Raw genomic sequence first — 14,169 nt, 5'->3', positions numbered from 1 at the left:
CAGAAGAATGATTTTCAGCACCATGAGAAAGAAGAAAATAAGATGAATAATGAACTAGATACACAGCAACAATGAGAGCTCAGAATCATTCAAAGCACCCATCATAAATTAATATTAAAAACACACTTTTACCATCTCTGCTACATTTTGCCCTAGTACATCCAGGCAGTATTACCTCAACCCTGAACACCAAAACAAGCAATCGTGAATGAGCAACACACAAAGAACTGCAATAAACTAACCCTAACATTTGGCTTATACTGAAACAGCTTTCCAGTGAGCTACAACAGCAGAGCTTGCCAGCTTAATAAATTTCTATGACAACACAAAACTTGGCACTTGACATCTCATCTGTTAAATTACAGATTGCCAGTGTGACAAAACTGCATCCCAAAACAAGTCCTGCATATCCAACAGTGTTGGGAGCATCAAAACCCCAAGCTGAGAAGCAACACTGTGCATTATCAAAGGTAGACTCAAGCTGGAGAGTCACTGCTTGGAAGCTCTACCTGATCAGAGCACAAAGGTCACTGGGCTTCATGCCAAGAGTCTGAAATCCCTTTTGCAGAACAAAAACTATTGCTTTGCAGTCTTGGCTCTCCATGGAGAACACCACCAGCACGTGATTTCTGCCTCATCATGGAAATGGGTGGCTCGGGTGATGTGTTCGCCTGGCACGCGGAACTGAGGGCAAACCAGTCCAGGGAGCATTCCTGCAGCAGCACAGCTCGGCATGCCAGGCCTCCTTCTGCCAGCACCAACAGCAGCAGCACACAGGAAGCTGAACAGCCTGTGCTGGGTGCAAATACAACTCTTCTTCCCATCTCCCTTTATACAAAAGTTTTCACTTGCCTACACTTGGAACCATACCTTATTTAACATGTCCCTACACTTCAAAAAACATCAGGAGAAACAAATCCTATCAGGGGCAATGCAGATCATTCTGCTCTTTGAAAAAGTTTATTATATTACACAAATAAATGAGTAAGTTATTTGTAAGAAAAGTCAAATCAACTGACTTGCAGACTTTCAGTTTGCCAAAGAAAACCCTGACTACTCAATGAAGGCATGTAAGATCCTTCTTATGCAATAAAGCTTACATCTCACAAAGAACAAATTTTCAAGCAGTAATACTGAAAAGTATTCTTCAATGACAAGGCAGTGGTCTCTAACAGAATTTCATTTTTCAGAATTAAAACTGCGGTGAGAAGAATTACACAAAACTTCAATTTCTTTTTAGTACATCTGACAAGCTAGAATATAGGCTTTATATATAAAGGTTTAAAAGGCCATTGACTGTGGAACATCTAGAAGGGAGGACTGGCACAGAAGCTTAAAAAGATTTCTCAGTAGTACAGTGTCTGATTTTTTGTTTTAAATAACCTTTAAATTCCTCTTTTGGAATAACCTAGAAAATGCCACTGGGTTTGGCAAGTACATGGCTTTCAAGACAATCTTACGGGCAGGGTTTAACATGCATGAACAATATAAAGCTTCTGAAAAGCATTTGTTAAAAATCAAGCACACAGACCTCAGCACAGGACTTGCACTTATACTAAAACCAGCAGTCAGCAAGGGGAATTCAGTCCCATCAGAGCACCTGCTTACAGCAAGCAGCCTGGAGAACTCACAGGCTGTTTGAACTGCCTACAGGACATAATACAAAACTTTAACTTGGCCAATTTTTAAGGCAATAACAGAATTTCAGAGTTTGCCTTTCAGGCCCCTAAGAAGAAAAAACACATCTCTCCGGGCATTTTTCATCATACCAATACAAATAGCACAGCAATTTCACCTACTCCACCTAAAACTCAGGGATTTTAGTACTGAAATTCTCAAGCTGGGCTCAAGCCTCCCTGCTGACATACAACACATTGACCATCCCACCCTCCTATTAGCATCTCTTGTCTTCCAAAAAAGCAGGGAACGCTTTGATTGCAGAGAAGAAAATCAAGCTTTGCCACCTTCTGACTGCAAAATCTGGCAGTGCCACTGGACAATCCAAGCTGAAGGCAAAATGGGATTTTTTCTTTCAAGGAAGCCTCTCAAGGAAGAACCTGAGCAAACACAGAGACTCAAGGAACACAATAGCTGAGGAAACAGCTTCCTACTTATGTTCTAAACATATGGTTTGCACTGTGTGTATCCCAGCACACGGCAAACCTGACAGCTCCCCAGGACACAACATTAACAGCACTTCAGAGGTTCAAATGATGCAACCTAACTCAGGAGAGTACACAGCAACCAAGGAGTCTTGCCTGAAAAGCAGAACTGCACAGGTACCTCTTTGGTCATTCAGTGCAAGGCTAAAACTCAATTACTACAGCACTGATTAAGGAAGCTATGAATGCTATGTGAAGCAGACTTTATTTTTAGATCCATATATCCTTCGTGGGAATGAATCTCCCTACACTGGCCTCAACAATTCAGGAAGCTTTCAGTTAATGGGACAAACTTGCCAGGTTCACACAAGTCAGGCCTCAGCCACAGGGAGTTTATCAAAAAAATTCAGATTACCTGGCAAAATTAGCTATTTTCAGTCACACATCCTATAATACAGTAATGGTTTAAGATACCCAGCACAGGACTCAGGAGCTCTTACAATATTACTATTTTATACTGGGAAACACAATCCATTTTAAAGAGATAAAAAATATTTACCAAATTCTACAGCATTACACACCCTCAACTCTTCCTAAGGAAAATGACAGCCCATCAGCAAAAGACATTTGTCATCTATTTCAGTAGATCTTTTTTCAAGAGCAGAGTTCTGCTGGATTAAAATATGAAAATATGCAATAAAATTTCAGGCAAACATCCAAAGATCATAAAATAGAGTGGGCCAATATGAAACCACCCATCAGGTGTGACCAAAGACACTCCCTACTAACCAGAAATCACTAGAGAGCAAGTAAGCCTTGATGCTGAAGTCGACAAACCTGAAGTCTTCCACAAATTCAGAAACACTCCTACAAAGGAAGTAATTTCAAAATTTCAATTACTTTAAGCTAACTTTGGATCTTTTTTTCAGAATTTTGCAGAAGTCAGTAACTATTGCCGCTGGATTTCAAGAGTTGTATGATTTCAGGGCACATGTGCTGCATGTGGAGGATAAAACAGATCAAGTGACACAAACAGCACTGTGTTTGCTGATTAGGTTCTAAACTCCTGTCACAAAACATCACATAAAACATGCTAAAGGGACCACTGCTAAACCTGCTCTCCAGAACAGTCTCTTACCCTCTTTTTAAACCCATGAACAAATACAAAACATGGAAGAGCGGTACACCTACATGAAGGCCAACACTGGGAGCAATCCAAGGGAAAAAGGTGGTTTTGAATCATACTATACTTTATATTTCAGGATGTCTACCACTTTGAAAACTACTGAGGAAAAAACCCCAGAGTGAAAGTCACATTAGCAGTAAAATAAGCTCCTGATTCAATTGACCAGTTCAAATTCAGGTGTATACAATCTGAAAAGACATCTGAACATTCCATACACTGGAAAGCTGCACCCAATTTCAGTAAACTGGAAGTCAAAAGATGATCAGACACAGTAACTTTAGTTTTCAGACTGTGGCTGAACTAAGCACCTAAGTTTTGCCTATACAGTCAGGCCAGTGAAGCTGCAGTTTGAAATCTACACCAAATACATGAGATATGCATCAAACATGACATGGCTACTGTAGATACTTTCTGATGTGAGATACTTTCACATCTCTACCTAAGACTGTTAAAAAAAACCCCAAAAAACAAGAAACTCTCACTTCCCAGTTCTCCTTCAGACAAGACCTGCAGAATTAAGTTTCTGCTGGAGGCACAAAAAGGAGGGACTTGTTATCAGATGCTTCATGGTTTTTTACCATCCAAAATGTGTTTTAGAATAGCTAAATTCTATTTTTAAAGTCAAAGAAAACTGCAGTGTTCATACTTTGGGGATGTTTATGGAACAAAAGGGAAATCTGGCTAAAATAGTGATGGCCTGAACTATGATTCTCAGTGATAACAATTCCTAACATGATTTAGTTATGTTCCATCACAGGGACACAAAACTTTACTGTCCTCTATCGCTAAGTTATGTTCCCATAGTTTCTCTTCCACTTACTCAGCTAAGCACCAAGAGTGGCCATTTCAGCATAAATCTAAAATCTAGGAACCCTATATAGGATAAAAAGGATAAGGTATTTCTCCAAAGAAGAGACGTAGGTAGGCAATAAACTGGCTGTGAGTTTGGTTTGGAGACACCAGGCCAACAGCAGTTAAGAGTGAACATATAAGCAAAAAGGCTGAAAGAATCAAAATAAAAATCGTAGAAAGGACAGCTCAGTCTACTACCAACTAAGGTTGTTTCCTGTTTACAAGAGAGTTATCCCACCTGGACTCACCCTGCCCATGATTTTAGCCAATGCCAAAGTAGTTACCTTAGAAACAGGAATCAGTTGGGTACACTAAGAGTGACTTGTCAGAGTCACACTTGTCTTGTTACCTGCTTAAAAAAAGCTCCTGAGAATAGTTGCCATGCTTCCTTACAAGTGGGATTCAGAAACAATTTGAGTACACGATATACCAACAGACTAGTGTTGTATCTGCAGTACTACCTCACTTCTGTTGTAAATACAGTCCAAACTGATTGTGGTTTGTTGAAATTAAACTGTGAATAGTTCCTATATAAGGAATAAACGGTACTAATCCAAGTTAGGAAACTATTGTAAAGAAGCTCTTGCAGTGATACAGAATCTGTCGAGACACCCAACTGTTGCTATTTCTAGTTTAGAATTAGACAAGTCTATTTTACTGGACAGTGTTTTCTTCACTGAAGGACAGCACTGAGAAGGACTTCTCTTTTGTGGTCTGCAAGAAGGTTACGTGGCCGGATTATTTACTAGAGCTCACTTTTCCCATATTTTCTGCGGGCAAGTCACAACACCGATCTCCTACGGAGGCCGCCGAGGCCGGCCGGGGCAGGCCCGGCCCGGAGTCCTCAAAGCTCCACCTGTCACCAGCGGCGTTACACAAGCCAAGGGGGAGAAAGGAGCACAGCTCCGGAGCTGGCGGTCTCCCCGCCACCTCGCGACGCCGCCGCCGCCTCCTGCCCCCGCCACCGAGCCGGGAACACCCGCGGCTCCCGCCCCGCACCCCGCGGAGTTCCCTCTGTCGCGCAGGGGCGGCCGCGGCACCGAGGAGTGCGGGGGGGAGGGCCGCGGGTCCCGCCGCTGCCTCTCGCACACCCCGCAGGGCGGCCCGGCCGGGCGGGTGCCTCAGCGGACTCCGCTGCGCCCGGCGCAAGCCGGCCCGGTCCCTCTGCCTCCGGCCCCGTCCCCACCGCGACCCCCCCCCCCGCCCCGAAGCTCGCAGTGCCCCCACAGCTAGCCAGAGCAGCCCCCGGGGCCGGGCGGGCGCCGCTCCCACCTCGGCGGTGTCGTGAGGGCCGGGCCGGGGCCGCTCGCGCGCTTCTCTCGCGCCGCCGCCGTTCCGATACAAAATGGCGGATGGGGTCGCGCGCTCGCGCCGCGGCCTTTCCCCTCCCCCGTCCTCTCGCGGGGGGGGCCGCGGGGGGAGCGGAGGGGCGGAATGCGCGCGGAGCTGCCGCGCCCCCGCGGAGAGGCCTTCGCCCAATCAGAGCGCGGGGCCGCGCGAGAGCCGGCCAATCAGCGCCGCGCGACCTCGGGGGAGGGCATCCTGCCGCCCTCCGCGCGGAGCCTGAGCCGCGCGCCATTGGCCGCGAGGGGCCGAAATCCTTCCTACTCTTTCAGCCAATCAGAGCTCCGAAGCCCTCTCGGCCTGCGCGTGCGCGCCGACGGCCAACCCGCGCTGCCGAGGCCGGCCAATGAGCGAGGGGCGTCGCGCGAGGGCGGGGCGGGAAGGGGAAGTGGCGGGCGGTGCCAAAGGGCGCGCGGAGTCATGGCGGGGGGGGGTACCCCTCCCCGAGTGGTGCGGCCCGCCCCGTTCCCCCCGCACCTCGTTGTTTCCTCCCCCCAGTGGTGGTATAACCCCAGGAACGGTTTCCCCCCCATTCAGCGCTGTGGTACAGGCCCATGAACTGGCGTCCCCTCCCGCTGCCTTGGTGCGGCCCGGGCGCTGCCCCCCCACACCGTGGTGGCTGTGGCTCCCTCAGAGCGCTCCAGCCGCGGGTTTTCCTTTCTAAGGAAATCCTCTCTCCATTTGCACCCTCCCGGATGGCCGGCCTGAGTTCCCGAAGAGGAAACTCCCTCCAGTTCCTTCCCGCCCGTCTCAGCCACACCACACCCGCCTGCTGGCCCTGGGGAGCGACACTGAGGTGCCGCTCCAGGACCGGGGCCCACAGAGCCTTCCCTGGCATCCCCCGGCCCTGGGCGCGGAGATACCCCGGAGGATGAGCGTCTGAGGAAGGCAGCGGGGCTTCCCAGCTCCACACCATCCATCCCTAAGCTAGGAGGGCTGGGATGGCATTTCAGGATATGGCTTCATCCCTGTATCCCAGCCGGGAGTATCTCCCACAGAAACCACCTGATGCTGGCTTGACACGCATCACAATGTCACTTTTATTTAGTTACCTCCACTTTCTGCATGTACAAAATACATGTTAAAAGGCCAGTGTTTGTAAACAGGGGAGCAGTAAGGCAAACAGCAACACCCACAGCACCTCCAGACCTGCCCAGCCCTCAGCCATGGGAGCAGCAAGGGAGCCCAGGTGTTTCCCAGGTGACATGAAACATCGTGTCCTCCTCCACTTCGGCCAAGGCACCTCATGCCTAGCACACATTCAAGCAAACCAGAGCCACAAGACCCACCAGGTACCAAACCTTTTCATCTTCCTGCAGGGTGGGCACTGGGAGGCATCTTGGCATTGGCATCTGCTGAGCATCTCTGCTGGGCTCCATGGGAGGTGGCTCTTTGCTCCCCACGTCCAGGACAACTGGCCATCTTCTTTATGCCAAAAGGTCCCCAAGCCCCAGCTCCTGCTCACAGACAGGAGCCTGGCAAAGGGGCTTGGGACACAGCCGGTGCCATACAAGTGAGGGTTTGGTGGAGCCTGGTTTTGTCAAAAGATGAGGGCACAGATGCTGGAGATCCCTTGGGAGAGGAAGGAGGGATCTGTGCCTTCACAGCATCTTTCAAACATTCCTGCTGTGCTTTGGGCTTTTCTTCCTCCTTCTCTATCTGGGTCTTCCTGTCCTAATCAGCAATTGAGAGGTCCCCATTTACATGTAGTGTTAGTAAGGAAAGACCAAACATTCCCACACAGGGAAGCACCCATGGGCTGTTGCCCCTCCTGCAGCCACTGGCTGCAGTGGGAGAGAGCCACGTTGAGAAGTGTAGGAGCACAAGCCATGCTTCTCCTTCCCACCACAACAGCCTGTGCTGCTTCCAGAAGATGCAGGAGGTGCAGGGCCAGGTTTTGCACAAATCTGGCCTGAACCCTTGTCACAGATGCATCAACAGCTACAGCTGAACTCCTCCCTCCCCAAGGGTTTTAGAAGCCAAACAACATAAAAAGAAAATCAAAGAGAAACAAGAGAACAATGCTATTGAGGTTTAACGCCCCCAACCAAATCTGCAGCTGGGGGAACTGCTCAACCCAGAAAAAGCAGGAATGAAACTATCATCCAGACAGGCAACAGAGGGCCAGCCCAGAGCAACACCAGCCACACAGAGTGTAAATGAAAAAGAGAACAATATAAAACAAATTAATACTGACTGCTTTATCCCAAAAGCATCTCTTAAAACCTGGCCCAGTCCCATTTCCTGGACACCTGGAAGAACGGGATTGTAAATCTGGAGAAGAGCATTGCTCTATTGTAGTGTCTTCAGTAGGTTGATGCAGCCATAGCAGCTTCTCTACTGAGTGAGCAACCCCTGGCAAGGAAAACAATGCACTGGCATGTCCCTACCTTAGGGGAATTCTGATCCTCAAACGAAAAAACCTGAACAGGCTGAAGGCAACCCTTTGTAAAAAAGTGCAGCCCAGGCAGAGGGAGATGTGACCGTAGGGGCAGGAGACCGGCAGGAAACCAGAACTCAAACCAAACATTGACACAAAATAGGACTATGGGGTGTCTCCCTGTCTGATAAACATGATTACTATTTCCCTTTATGCAGAACACTGCTTCTCTCTGCAAAGTTGGGAGAAGGACTTTTAGCTGTGGAGAGGAGCTCCACCAGAACAAGGGTACATACATGAGAGCAGCATGGCTTTCCAAACCCCAGCCACGACCCCTTAGTGATGTCTAAGGGATGATGTCTACTCCCAGGGGCAGAAGGATGACAGGTCCCCTTGTAGTGTTGCTCTGGTTTCACCAGGGAGCCAGGGCTGAGAGAAGCCTGACTGCCTGCAGCCTTAAGACAATGAGATACAAACCACCACAGGGCTTGTTCAGCCAAACCCCAAGTCACAACGGTTCTTTTGGATCTTCCCAACACACCAACATGTTTTCTTCCCACTTCCCTTTGGTCCTAGGGGAAATGTCCATCCCCTCAGCAGCAGCAGTGCAGTCCAGCCTAGAGGAGTCAGGCTGTAAGATCCGCGAAGATGGCATTGGCAGTAGTCTGTCCAAAGATGAAGGCTCCAAGGGTGACCATGAACACCCCATAGCTGACCTGGGCCCACCAGCTGTGGATGCAGGAGGACAGGGAGTATTTAGAGGGGTCCTTCACCCCAATATCCTGAGGGGAATGGGGGAGAGGGGAGGCACATTTCAGTTACCTGATTGCCCTGGTTTCTTGGATCTCAGAGAGCTTGGCTTGAATCAGGCAGAGCCCTGAAAGGTAGGGAAGGCACATTAGAACCAGATGAGAACTATCCACTGAGAACTATCCACTGGGGATTGAACAGACATCCTATAAAAGAGGAAGCTGCACTCCCTGTTACAGAGCTCCATGTCCAGTCAAAATAGTTGGGCTGCTGACTGGCCCCACACCACATTTTTGTCCTCCTCTAAAAATCTCCTGGTTCCTGTGTTTCCATCCTGTCCCTCCCTCTTTGAGACACAAGGCCATGAGAGCTTTGTCAGCCCCTAAGCATCACAGGATGCCCTACCTGGGAAGACAAAGATGAAGCAGGCGGCCAAGCCCCCAATGACAGAGATGACTTTGCCAATATCAGGGATGAAAAGAGCCAGAAGGAGTGTCAGGAGGAACCAGCTGATGGTCTGAAGCAGGCGCCTCCTCCGCTCCCGAACCACGTCCTCCTCCACTGTTACCCCGGTATAGCGGAGCCAGAGACCCTCCAGGACAGCCCTGTGGGCACAGACCCAGGACAGAGGGGTTTCCTTGTGCTGCTCCTCCTTCCCACATCAGCCCCATCTCTCCCAGCGCTCACCGGCCACAGAAGTGCAGGATGGGGTAGGACGTCAGCACACAGAGGATGATGAAAGCCCGGGCGAGGGCAACAGGGATGTCATTGGAGGGGTAGGACATCAAGACGTCCTGCTCCACGCCAGCTCCAAAGGTTAGGAAGCCACAGATGCCTGTCAGGAAAGGAGCAGTCAGCAGGGGAGAAGGACAAGTCTCCTGAACATCTGTTTGAAGGACCAGACTTAGATGGATATAGCACAGAGCACATTGCAGAGATGTCCGATGGACTCTCCTCCCTTCTCCCTCTGACCCTTGCTGACCAGAGGGTCCCTGCCCTCCTGAAGCTCACAGTCACTCCAAGGACTGTGCCACACTCACACGGTGTCCCCTCACTTACCAGTGCCTGTGTAGACGAAGAGAGCAATCACCATGGCTGCTGTCACCACTGCCCCCCAGGTCTTCACCTCCGGCTGCTTCATGCTGTTAAAGACGGGCACGCTGCTCACGTGGCACTGCCAGGACACAGAGACAGTGGGGATACATGATGGCCAGACCACAGGGCATCTTACTCGTGATATTCAGCATGTGTTGTGATATTGTGATACTCCAGGTTTGTCACTGGAGAAGAAAAGCTGGAGGTACAGGATGCCCTGTACGTTCTAGCTGGGGTAAACTGGATCCTTCTCCATTCAGAGGTGGTGAGATTCAGTTTCCTTGTAAAACTGTGCATTGAGCACATGGGCAGGGTTTTAGCCAATCAACCAGCGAATTACACAGGCAGGGTTTTAGTCTGTCACCCAAGCAACCATAGGATGGAAGGGGAGTGCCAAGCTCATGGCCTTACCTGGAACCCAAAGCAGATGGTGGGCATGGCATTGAAGACAGCTGTCCAGCTGGAGGGGCTGGCAGGAGAGAAACCTCCGTCAGTCAGACCAGAATCCTCTGTGACCCCCATCCAGTGCCCCAGGGGAGGATGAGTTGGGAGTGCTCAGTGTCTTTGCCTTACTGCATCCCCCCACCCAGGATGATACCATTGCATGGAAGAACAGGGCCTTTCACTGAGACAGAAACAGCCAAACCTGAGCACATAAAAGTAAAAGTATCAGTAAAAAATAAGGATCTAGTTGGGCAGTGCAAAAAACTGGTCTAACCTTTGCTCTGCCATAAAATTCCTGCATTGGATCCAAAAATATACACTGTGAGGAAGGGAATAAGCCACAGTGGTTGTGCTGGCTAAAGAAATAACCAAAATCATCCAAATATAGACACAGCCCTTGATGTGAGCATAAGCACTGCACAGGGAATCCAGGGCCTGGATATATCAGAGGTAGAAGACAATCAGTGCTATCAAAACCTGTGATGGAGCCATGGGGGACGTTTAAGAGGTCCTTTTCCTCCTCTTCATCATCTGCTCCTCTGAAACAGGCAGAGGTGCAGCCACTTGGGAGCTTCTGGCAGCAACATGCATAGTGCAGAGGACCAGCGATGGGAATGATGAAAGATTCACCCCTAGCCTTTGCAGCCCTTGCTCCCACAGCCCTGCCTGGCTCTGCAGTGCTATGATGGCACCGACACCATCATGTCTCTTGCTCTCACCTGGTGGGGATCTCCACAGGCACCAGCTCCTTGTCAGGCCAGATGTACTTGATGATAATGACTGCGGTGACATACCATGTGCCAATCACACTGAGGGAGCTTTGAAAGATGATAGGAGGCTGTGAGTGCTCTGCCTCCCCACTTCATGGAGGGTATCCTCCCACCCTCTCCATTCCCATCTTCTGCCCTGCACAGCCCAGGCTACCCCCCTCCTACCTATCAGACCCATTTTTGCTTTTCCTTCCCATGAGAAAATACCAGGAAATGTCACCCACTGTTCCCCAAGCAGATGCCAACACAATTTTGTTGCATTTGGGGGTTATCCCATCCTTCTGTGAGCGGCAAACCTGCTAGACTTGGGTGTTTGGCTGGAGAAAGAGGCAAGTGTTGAAGCAGTGACACTCCTTGGTGCCCCTGCTGGTCCAGCCCCAGCAGCCAGGTCACACCAAGATTTCTGGTGGAGCAGAGCTGGCCTGCAAATCACCCAGCCTAGGGACACTGAGTGGCTATCCTTTCTGCTGGATTGCCAACTCAAAAGATAGGAGACAATGTAGTTGAAAGCAGCATTCCATGCTTCCTCCAGCATGCAGAAGGGAGGGACACAAGCTCTGAAGTATGACACTATGGCTGCACGGTGCTCAGCTACTCCTCTGCTTCCCAGATGGGGAAACTGAGGCGTGGGAAAGCAGAAGGTGAGTGGACAGATGTGGCACTAGAACCACAGCATTTCCAGTCCCTGTCCTCTACAACCATGCTTAAGTGGGTGCTGGCTGGCCCACCCCAACTCCCAGCCCAGAGGGCTCTTTCCGCCTACCTGGCATATTTTTGGAAGCCAATCTCTTTGGGGATGGAGAGGGGCAGGATGAGCAGGAAAGCGGTGATGCTGATGGTAAACTTGCGGTCTGTGTACCAGTGGCTCCCAACTTCCTCAGGCTCCTTCACCAGAGCAGCAATGACTGTGGGGACAACCAAGATGGTCAGGTTGGCCCTTCCAGCTGAAGGGACAAAAACTGGTTATTATTTTCTCCACGGAACGCTCTTACTCTTGTCCTCCTGGTCTCCGATGATGATGAGGAAGGTGATGCAGGTGCCAAAGGTGTAGACAGCGATGGCCACCTCGCACAGCACACCAGGCACCTTCCCACAGACGGCCCACACAACCTCCTGGTAGGTGCGCTCATTGCTGGCCTGCGAGCAGTATGCCAGGATGACCAAGCCTCCAATGATGAAGATCAGCATGCACTGGGATGGGAGAGAGACGGGGGGAACACTGAGCCAACAATATGGCTACCCCAGGCAGCCACCCTTCAATACACTGAGAATCTGGTGCACCTCACCCAAACGAGCTTTTTCCTAGGAGTCTGGTCCTCCCCAAGCCCTTACAGGGGCACCACATGTCCCTCCCATGCACCCTCCCAGGATGGGATGGGGGACTGTCCTTTCCCACTCTCTCACCATCTGTAGGGTGATGCCTGCAGCCACGCCACCAGCCATGCTGAAGGCGGCAGGGAAGTTGAGCAGCCCAGCGCCGAGGGCAGCGTTGACCACAATGAAGACCGCTCCCAGAGCTGATGTGGCCCCCAAACTGTTTCCTTGGATCTCTGAAGTTTTGAGCACTGTCTCCACACTAGGGCTCTGCAGGAGCCTGGCCCGTTCACCGGCATCGTCACTCCACTCCCAATCCTTGTAGTCACTGTTGATGCTGCCAGTGCCCTGAGCCATTGTCCCTTCGCAGGTGGCACACACCACCATCCACGTCCCACTAGTGGTCCAGCACCAGGCTCAGCCGGGCACCTTGAGGAGGGTCCTCAGCCAGCGCTGGCTCCATCAGGCAGGAAGGGCAGCAAACAAACAGGCTGGAATGCAGCAAACCAGGAATCAGGCACTTCCTTACTCCTACAAGGGGATGAAGAATGACACTGTTAAATGTTAGTTAAATTATATTAACAAGGGACAATCTCGGCATTAGGTGGGGGCACAGGGGAACTGAGTTCCTGGGTCTTAGCTCAGGGGATCACAGCACACACACACGCCAGCAGAGATAAAGCAGAACTTACCTCTTGTCCCTCAAATCCAGGGAGAGGACACAACTGCTGTCGGATAGGGGACTGAGCCCTGGCCTTGGGGCTGAGGAGCTGCAACCTCACAGCAGGACTCGCCTTTTTGTGGGCATGAGACCCAGTGTCATAGCTCACTTCCCGATTTCCAACCCTAATTTCTGCAAGCTCTGCAAGAGCAGCTGTGCACGTGCTTCTGAGTAAAGGGCAAGGCTGGGCTCAACAGGAATGTCTTGTGTGCAGCAGAAATACTGTGTCAACAGGAAAAGCAGGACTGGCCCCTTCCAGGGCACCCCTAGGTTGACAACCAGTAGGAGATGATGTCTCAGAAGCTTTTGGATTTGAAGATCTGATGTTTCCAGCATCACAGCCCTTGGGGGTTGGAAAGCCCAAATCTCATCCCAGTGTCTCCAAGCAGGACGAGACTGACCCTCACAACCTGGCAGGATTTTGTAGGAATCTACATGACCATGGGAAATCTCTTTTCAAGAAAATCTGGCTTTTATTCCTAGAGGACATCTACAGAGACTCTACCTGCCTAGCTCACTCCTTGCTTCTGGGCTATTTAAACTCTGTGCTTGTACTATGAATCTTCTGTAAAGATTTCTGGGGAAAGGGAGGAAGGGCCACCCTGTGTCCCGTGGGTAGGACCGTGGAGGGACGGACCGGTGGGTCTGCATGGGCTGAAGTTCCCACCCGGGTGAGGATGCTGCAGGGGTCGATGCTTCTCCCATGGCCTGGGGGAGGATGCTGAAGGGTGTCCTTTCCGTCCAGGCAGAGCAGCCATACTCTGACAACCAGAAATCCCGAGAGCAGGCGCTTCACCGAGGGTGACTCGACAGACCCGCGGCCCCGCTCGGGCCCCGGCGGCGCCCCCGGCCCGGAGGAGCAAGGCCCGGAGCCGGTGACGGTCAGCCCGCGTTCGCACGGGATGCACAGACTCCTGTGCCAGCCGGTCGCTGGGCTCCCCGCATGTGTCCCCCCGGTCCGTCCGTATCCCGGCCCCACTCACCAGGCGGGGAGCGCCCTCTGCTCCGCTCCCTTCGGCCCCGGCCCCAGCCCCGGCTGAGCTCGGCGGCAGCGGCGGCGCGGCGGCGGCTCCGCCCTGCCCGCTGCACGCCGGGGGTTGTAGTCCAGCCCCGGAGGCGGGGGAACATCAGCGAAGGGGAAACATCCCCCTTCGGGTAGCCCTTCCCAGGGGCTGAGCCTCCGGGGACACGCGGCAAGGAGAGGGCGACAG

The 14,169-nt window shown here is 51.3% G+C and overlaps 2 protein-coding genes across 13 annotated transcripts in view; both read right to left on the bottom strand.

Moving 5' to 3' along the window:
• CNOT1 (CCR4-NOT transcription complex subunit 1) overlaps positions 1–5,550 on the bottom strand; it is a 55,274-nt gene extending 49,724 nt beyond the window's left edge. For all 11 annotated transcript variants that reach the window (XM_085589729.1, XM_085589735.1, XM_085589730.1 and 8 more), the window contains exon 1: positions 5,413–5,550. The gene's annotated coding sequence lies outside the window, so the exon portion shown is untranslated. The remainder of the gene's footprint in view (positions 1–5,412) is intronic.
• A 946-nt stretch (positions 5,551–6,496) lies between these two features.
• SLC38A7 (solute carrier family 38 member 7) lies at positions 6,497–14,050 on the bottom strand. Of its 2 annotated transcripts, none has more exons than XM_021541058.4 (11): positions 13,942–14,050; positions 12,328–12,768; positions 11,916–12,114; positions 11,687–11,828; positions 10,873–10,971; positions 10,121–10,178; positions 9,674–9,788; positions 9,302–9,449; positions 9,020–9,219; positions 8,687–8,741; positions 6,497–8,593 (listed from the first exon to the last, which is right to left on the bottom strand). In XM_021541058.4, exons 2-11 carry the CDS (start codon positions 12,622–12,624, stop codon positions 8,491–8,493), a joined length of 1,416 nt encoding a protein of 471 aa, XP_021396733.3. In that variant the 5' UTR covers positions 12,625–12,768; positions 13,942–14,050; the 3' UTR covers positions 6,497–8,490. The 2 variants fall into 2 exon arrangements, with proteins under 2 accessions (XP_021396733.3, XP_085445874.1); XM_085589748.1 differs by lacking the exon at positions 13,942–14,050 and adding an exon at positions 12,930–13,131.
• Positions 14,051–14,169: the final 119 nt, after the last annotated feature.

The sequence above is a fragment of the Lonchura striata genome, chromosome 11 (assembly GCF_050655825.1).
Source record: "Lonchura striata isolate lonStrDom1 chromosome 11, ASM5065582v1, whole genome shotgun sequence".
In the NCBI taxonomy this organism is placed as follows: domain Eukaryota; kingdom Metazoa; phylum Chordata; class Aves; order Passeriformes; family Estrildidae; genus Lonchura; species Lonchura striata.
This window is presented reverse-complemented; position numbering and strand designations above follow the sequence as displayed.

Coding starts and splice junctions, on each gene's coding strand:
- SLC38A7 (XM_021541058.4), bottom strand. CDS start 12,624: ATGGTGGTGTGTGCCACCTGCGAAGGGACAATGGCTCAGGGCACTGGC. Junction 9,789..10,120: donor CCATCTGCTTTGGGTTCCAG/GTAAGGCCATGA, acceptor GTGTCCTGGCAG/TGCCACGTGAGCAGCGTGCC. Junction 9,220..9,301: donor ATCCTGCACTTCTGTGGCCG/GTGAGCGCTGGG, acceptor CTGTGCCCACAG/GGCTGTCCTGGAGGGTCTCT.